General features: G+C 36.4%; 1 protein-coding gene across 3 annotated transcripts; it reads right to left on the reverse strand.

The window, feature by feature from the left end:
* Positions 1 to 1026: 1026 nt before the first annotated feature.
* Positions 1027 to 7012, reverse strand: LOC100889608 (CDGSH iron-sulfur domain-containing protein 3, mitochondrial). 3 transcript variants are annotated; one of them, XM_030997059.1, is made up of 4 exons: positions 6875 to 7012; positions 4541 to 4757; positions 2308 to 2404; positions 1027 to 1353 (listed from the first exon to the last, which is right to left on the reverse strand). In XM_030997059.1, the coding sequence occupies exons 2-4, from the start codon at positions 4604 to 4606 to the stop codon at positions 1121 to 1123; spliced, it is 396 nt and encodes a 131-aa protein (XP_030852919.1). In that variant the 5' UTR covers positions 4607 to 4757; positions 6875 to 7012; the 3' UTR covers positions 1027 to 1120. The 3 variants fall into 3 exon arrangements, with proteins under 3 accessions (XP_030852919.1, XP_030852918.1, XP_030852917.1); XM_030997058.1 differs by having other exon boundaries at positions 4541 to 4778; XM_030997057.1 differs by lacking the exon at positions 6875 to 7012 and adding an exon at positions 6670 to 6807 and having other exon boundaries at positions 4541 to 4778.
* Between the last annotated feature and the right edge of the window lie 319 nt (positions 7013 to 7331).

A 7331-nucleotide genomic window follows, 5' to 3' on the forward strand; every position in this document is an offset into this window, starting at 1 on the left:
TGAATTTTATGAAAGAAATCGTTTGTCTTCCATTTAAAGTCCTCACAAGAGAAAATGATACTTCACTTTAAAATATTGCCCCTTTGTACCGTATGTAGCTTGTCCCAGGCAAATGCATGAGTTTGACAATTTTCCAAGCTAACGCATTCTTTTCAGCCACAACTTGTGATCGAAGTGCAAACTTATCACCGTTACAAACACACTCACATAAAATGCAACAGCCAGAGTGACTCATACAATTAAAATACATAGAAAAGGGTTCCATGATATTAAATTCAAATTATATTATGTACCTCAGTTATTCAACATCTAAGAAAAAAGTAAATTATAAGGATTCAGAATTAAGATCATCTTCACCTTACATAGTATAAAAATATTCTTACAAAACCATTTTCGGACCTGGGCCCTGTTTCATAAAATCGTTATCAATAACAAATGCTAAATCCTACGACAAATTTGCTCATGTACAGCTAGTAAAATGTCATGATTTCAGTAGCTGTTAATGATTACAAGTTTTGTGAAACAGGGTTCAAGTACCCCATTGCCTGTGGGAAGAAACTTGTTTGTACATAAAGACTAGGGGAATGAAAAACTTTGGTAGTCAACAGGTTAATTCACACCATCAGTTACACCATCAGACTAACACCAAACTGATTGATTGTATGCCATTCAGAGTAATATCAAACTATTGGTTGGTTTATTGTCAGCCTGGGGGGTGTTTCACAAAGATCCTAAGTTGAACTTATCTCTAAGTTGGACTTAAAATTTATGGGAAGCCATAAGCATCCTTGAAAACATTTTGTAATTTTTTTTTTAGAAGGCATAAAATGTTGATTAAAATCATTCATATTTTCTATTATCATGGGAGATTTCATGTTCTTGATGTGGAATTGATGAAAAGTCTAAAATACTCCAATTTTTGCTTTTGAATATATTTCATTTTAAGGCTCCAATGGCTGTCCATACTTTTTAAGTCCAACTTAGAGATAAGTTCAACTTAGGATCTTTGTGAAACACCCCCCCCCCCTGGTGTTGGTCCTCTTAGTGTGACTGGGGCATAAAACTGCCATCCTAGAATATTGTGGTCCCATGCATAGTAATCTATGTCTTTAAACCAACATCAAAAGTCCACCTTCCACCCACATCCAGTGCACATCTTTAAACATTCTTCATGGGTTGGCTTGTTGGGACAGTTCTTCTGTCTCTCCAGAACCTCTTGAGGAAGATTGGTGTGGGTCCCATCACAGTACGGAGGTGACTTGGTATACTTGCAGTTACATATCTGGTAGACGGACTGGGGCTTCTCAGGGACCTCCCACTTGAGGGAACGGAAACCAGTCTTCTTATGAGCACCTGAGATTAGAGTGTCAAAGCAAGTGAGCAACAAAGAGATACAAAACAATGATGAGCGAGAAAGGAAGACAAAGAAGAAGTTGAAGAAGAAGAACAAGGAGAAAAGAAAAATAAGAAGAAAAATAAGAAAAAAAAAAGAAGAAGTGGAAGGAGGAAAAATAAGAAGAGAGAGAAGAAAGAGAGGGAGGAGAAGTGGATGAGGGTAAAATGGACAGGGGGCAATGAAGTGTAAAAAGAAATACAAGAGAAAAATGTAAAGATAGAGAGAGTGGGAGAGTGAGAGAGAAAGAGAGAAAGAGTACCCTTAAATGAAGTGTGATAATGTATTTGATGAAATAATAAATCTGATAATATAAATATATATGAAAATAATATATACTGAGAGAAAAAAGGAATAGAAAAGTGAATCATAACACCCCCTCATCATCTCATGATACATTTACAATGTACACATGTGCTAGGTTTGTTAAGTGTGCTACCACTTCCAAGTGTAACAAAATGACATTTCCATGAATTTTCTATTTTTAATGACGAATATTTATAGACATTGTAATATCAAAATATGCAAAGTAATGTTAAGATACTGCATTAACTAATTAGGTGCAATTTTATGTTATATTTCCTATCAACTATTCATCAAATTTATGAATTATAGAATTTCATGTATAGGTTTGTCATGGAATGACACACAAGGCAATTTTTAGGTCATTCTGTAACAAAGCTATTAAAATTTCAGTATTTTATGAATTTGATGAAGGGTTGACAGAAGAATCAACTGTTGTGAAAGTAACTATTAGTTTATATCTCATTTCTGTGTAGGTTTTTATTAAAACATTGATTTCATTGATTTTTCAAAAATGAAAATTCATTGGAAATGTCATGACGTCTGGAATTGCTACATAATCAGAGCCATTGTAAAATTGATAAAAGTTGAGTTCCGAGGAGATTACTTACCATCACACCAAGGAGCTTTTTTGCTAAGTCCACAGGTACACCACTTTTTCTTTTTGCCTGGCTCTAACTCACTACCTCGTACTGTTATAGGTCCATACTGTGAGAGGGAAAGATAAAGGGAGAGAGGGGAAAGAGAGAGAGAGAGAGAGAGAGAGAGAGAGGGGGAGGGTTAGAGAGAGAGAGAGAGAGAGAGAGAGAGGGAGGGTTAGAGTGATAAGGAGGGAGGGAGGGAGGGTGGGAGGAGAGTCAGGGAGCAAAATAAAAGGGAAGGTAAATATAGAGAAGAGAGACAGTGTGTATGTAAAAGAGAAATAGAGAGAAGGGACACAAAAGATGTGTAGAAGGAGAGTAAAACACAAAGGAATGTCATATCTTTCATATGTGTATATGAATTATCAAGGGGTGTGAGAAAAAAAATCCATCCCCCCTTTAAAAAAGAAGACAAATGGGACTGTCTCCTATGTCTCCATCCTAAATTCAGTATTGGAAATGGATGAAATTATTCACAATGAAACAAAAAGCCTATAATCCAATGTATACTGACTATGATCTTGACCTACTAGCCTGGGTAGCCCCCAAATATAATTGGATTGTCCTATAGTTATACTGTCACGATGTTTAGGTATTGGGATAGCAAAGCTTAAGACCTTTAAAGACTCTATATTTCTTAGGTGCCCTCTGGTGCAATCTGAGTCATAATTAGAAGCATTTTCAAATTTTCAAATTTTATGACTAATATTTCATGAATAAATTCAGATGAGAATAATTATAAACCTGCTGTTGATTTTTAAACCTGTACATTGAAAATTTAAACATGTTGGTGTTTATATGTTTAAACCCCTTGTTGACCACACTGATCTACCAGTACATCTCAAAACCTACCATGCACCAGACTGTGAAGTGTTAAGAATAACATTGTCTTCTTTAGCTTTAATACATGAAGTTAATATGGTACCAGTAAAAAAAATTTAAACAATTCTTCTACAGACATGTAAAGACATGCAAAATAAAGTATACAATGTACCAGCTTAAAATAGTTACTGTGGTAGAATGATTCTAGAATTACCCACATGACAAGAATATTTTCTTGCTGGCAGGCTAGTTAAGATAATTAGGAAATTCTCTTATCAAAAGTTATTTGTGTAATTCACACATGAATGGTAAATTTCATCATGGTAGTCACCTAGCCCTGATACCTCACAAGCTCTTCTATTTTATCTTGTAAGACAGGGGCAGCAGTTCAATAAAAGTGTTTTTATTTTCTGGCTGCTTTTGAGGAAGCGTCATGATTTTTACAATCTGAATGATTTTAATATGGACAGATCGTTTGACAACAAATTGTACCTCAAAAACAATACAATACTCAAAATTGTGTTATGTAAATTTGAACTTAATTGATTTAAAAACTTTTGAGTTATTAAGGTCAGAATGTTTTGATTAAAAAAAATCTTTACAGACACATATGAGGCAGCAAAACCTAAGGGCACTTTAGTGTTTGTTTTTAATAGAAGGGGAGCATTTCACCCCATACTTGTTGGACAATTTTGTCAGTCTTTTATATTTTTGTAATGTACAGCTAGAGTTCTTCTTTCTGACATAATTTGATAGGGAAAAATTGACCCCACTTTTTAAGGGCCATCTCACACACTATTCCCTACAGAATTTTTTGTCATTTTTTTGTGGTTGTGTTTTGTAATGTCATACTACTTCCTATTCCTACTAATGCATGGACTACAAGTGGATCGGGTGAAATTGACCCAACTTTAGGGTCTGTTTGGGGGGGGGGGGCAAACCTAACAGCTAAAAACCTTTTTGTTAATGAGAAAGATAGCCCAAGTGACTATGAGGGGTCAAATCATATGAATGGAACGGGGTACTATTTCAGAACAGGCTCGATCCAGGGGGTGTTTCACAAAAATTCTAAGTTGGACTTTAAATAATGGAGAGCCATGTGTAGCCTTATAATAAAATATATTCAAAAGCAAAAATTCAAGTACCGTAAACTTTTCATAAATTCCACATCAAGAACATGAAATCTTCTTGATAATAGAAAATATAAATGATTTGTATCAACATTGTTATGCCTTTCAAAAAAAGCTTTTACAAAATATTTTCAAAGATGCTAACGGCTTTCCATAATTGTTAAGTCCAACTTAGAGATAAGTTCAATATAGCATCTTTGTGAAACACCCCCCTGGCCTATTAGAATAAGAAGAGTGAAATTTGAACTCACTGTGTCAACAGCTGGGTACAAGAGCTCTCCATCTTTCTCCCGATGACTCATGCCTCCTTCTGCCATGGTATCAGAGCGTCTCTTCAGTCCTTCTTCCGTAAACAATCCAACACCCTTCTTAGTTATCCCTACAGGAGCTGTGCAGTATGGTCTCCCTGTAAGGTGTTGATCAGTCCAGAGTGTACCGCCTTGTGTGTTGGAACTTTTGCGTTGCCGACTCAAAGCAAAAATTTCTCGTCTGGAAGTCAAAAGACGTAAAAGACGAGGGGTGAGACTGAAATTAGCGTTGAGATGACAAAGGTACCCTAACCTAGCGACAAACAACTGCTGATTTCCCATCGGATAAATTCAACTTGTGTAGACTAGACATCTGTTCTTGTAAGTTGTAAAGCCTGTCAAATGAATGAAAATGAATATCTAAATTCATATGCAGGTAAAGGTATACATGTCCATGCATTTCTCTATTTGACAAATCAATTTATTTACACACGTACACATAGCTTCTTTTTTAATTTTCTAAAATAAATTATTAAATTACTGACCAAATTTGGTCTGCAGGGCAATGGTTCACGCGTAACTTTAATTACTGTTAATTCAAAGCACATGAGTTATGAAGACAAGGCCACCAGGAGCTTTATGCATACAGTGCATTTCAACACAACTTTCATACAAGAAGGCCCAGCTGGGGAGTTTTTTACAAAGACTAAGATCGGCATTAATTTATGTTGGACTTAACTATGGCAGGCCGTTCATGCCACTGTTTTCTTTCACCATTTACTGGCATTGGTCTCTCAATAGCCTTACAAATCAAGGTCACAAATCTACAGAATTTACATTTTTTGATAGTTCATTATTGAGGGAAAAATATTATCTAAAGATCATAATGTTGAGAGCAACCAGTGGCATGAATGGCCTGCGAGAGTTAAGTCCAACTTAAGTCGATCTTAGTCTTTGTGAAACACTCCCCTGGTATATTAAACACTGTGTGAACTGACTCTACGAGTAAGACAACACACATATCCAGACCATATTATACATGTATATAATGATCTGCCAATATGAGATTTTTTTTAATTTTTTTTTGGGGGGGGGGGGGGGGTCTACTGTCATCATAATGGATTGTATGTTGAGGAATAGAAAACATGAAAAAAGCCTTGATCTCCAGAAATGGCAACAAATAGCAACATAAATAAAAATTAAATTCATTATTCATTATGACAGGTTATAATATTCATGCCTTTTAAAGGGGAAGTCCACCCTGATATCAAGTTGGTTTTAATAGCATCAAAGAATAGGCTGGTAAAAGTTTGAGCAAAAACCAATCAAAAACAAAAAAGTTATAATACATTTTTAAGGTGCAATTAATCAATTGAACACAAAGTGGCAACTCTGTGACATATCTTGCAAGCTCCCCTCCCATTTCATCCTGCAGGTACTAAAAACTTTTGAAATTTAATTTCCTTCCAGAAAATCTTCAATCATATATAGAGGTGTTGTGGTCTAGTGGATAAGTCACTCTACTGCAGATCAAAAGGTTCGGGGTTGGATTTTCGCTGCGGCAAGATGTTCATCTACATTTGCCACTCGATCTGCACCCAGGTGTTAAATGGGTACCCGGATGCGAAAGTTAATGTGGTTATATAGATGAGCAAATGTGCGCCTGGCTGGAACGCTCCCCAGGGAGTGGAGAATGTGTATACATTGTGTGCGGATAAGCCGGAATCCCATGACCGGAGTAATATCTGTGAAGCGCTTAGACTAGAGTTAGACACATCGTTGATGTACTAAGCGCTATATAAAAGCCAAATATCATTCATTCATCCTAAATATATTTGTTGCAAATATGGATTTATACAACCCCTGTGTGAAAAAAAATCAATTCAATCATCAACATGTAAGAAAATATAAGTTTATGAGAAAATGTTGCAAGATACATCACACTCATGCAGTCACAGTTTTTCCAGCGCAGCACCAGTGCAGTGCCAATTTGTGATGACAACTTAAAAATTCATTAGATTTTTAGACATTACTTTCTTATTTTAATCAGATATTCATATAGCTCAAACTTTCCCTAATTTTGTTCTCTCATTTTTCTGCCTTTGCTTAAAAAACAGCTTAATCACACTCACAAGGCCAAGATGGACTTCCCCCTCGACGTAGCTAGTGGAGCAGACAACAGACAATTTCTCCCCATAAGCTTCGGCGTGGTGAAATCGGCGTATTCGCTGACGCACAACCAAACGCCTGTTCAAAACTTGTACCAATAATTACGATTTTCACTAATAGAAAATGGAACAATCACATCAATATTAATAACCTTATTTATTTACTTACTTATGCCCGAAAATAGAGTGGAACTTCAAAGCCTAAAATTATCAACGCTGCATATCGCTAACATTTTGGTGAGTATATTTGTTGCGTCTTACACCTTACCGTCACTAGTCACGAAAATGTCATGATAAACATGATCCAATCGGCAATGCAAGTTCTACACAAAAGTGATGTCATGCACACGTGCCATTTTCCCCACAGATATCAGACCACGCCCACCTTGTACCATTATTAGCAAAGTACATACCGGATGCGATCGTGGAGGGGGGGGGGGGGGGGGGGGGGGGGGGGGGGGGGGGGGGCGGAGGGGGTCTGAATCAAGCCTACTCGGGAAGGACTCTTTTTTTCTGTCTTTCAGTTTCATATTTAATTCCTTGTTTGGGTTATTAAAATTAAAAAGATAGGATTGGAAAAAGAAAAGAAAAAAAGCGACCCTTTAATTTTTGTACTGTTATCCACT

Source organism: Strongylocentrotus purpuratus, unplaced genomic scaffold (genome assembly GCF_000002235.5).
Source record: "Strongylocentrotus purpuratus isolate Spur 01 unplaced genomic scaffold, Spur_5.0 spur5_scaffold_4, whole genome shotgun sequence".
NCBI classification, from domain to species: domain Eukaryota; kingdom Metazoa; phylum Echinodermata; class Echinoidea; order Camarodonta; family Strongylocentrotidae; genus Strongylocentrotus; species Strongylocentrotus purpuratus.

Excerpts from the sequence above, each read along its gene's own strand:
- LOC100889608 (XM_030997057.1), bottom strand. The coding sequence starts at position 6,734 with ATGGGGAGAAATTGTCTGTTGTCTGCTCCACTAGCTACGTCGAGGGGG. Across the intron at positions 4,779-6,669 it reads GGGAAGTCCATCTTGGCCTT|ACGAGAAATTTTTGCTTTGA; the intron begins GTGAGTGTGATT and ends TTTGACTTCCAG. Across the intron at positions 2,405-4,540 it reads TGTACCCAGCTGTTGACACA|TATGGACCTATAACAGTACG; the intron begins GTGAGTTCAAAT and ends TCCCTCTCACAG.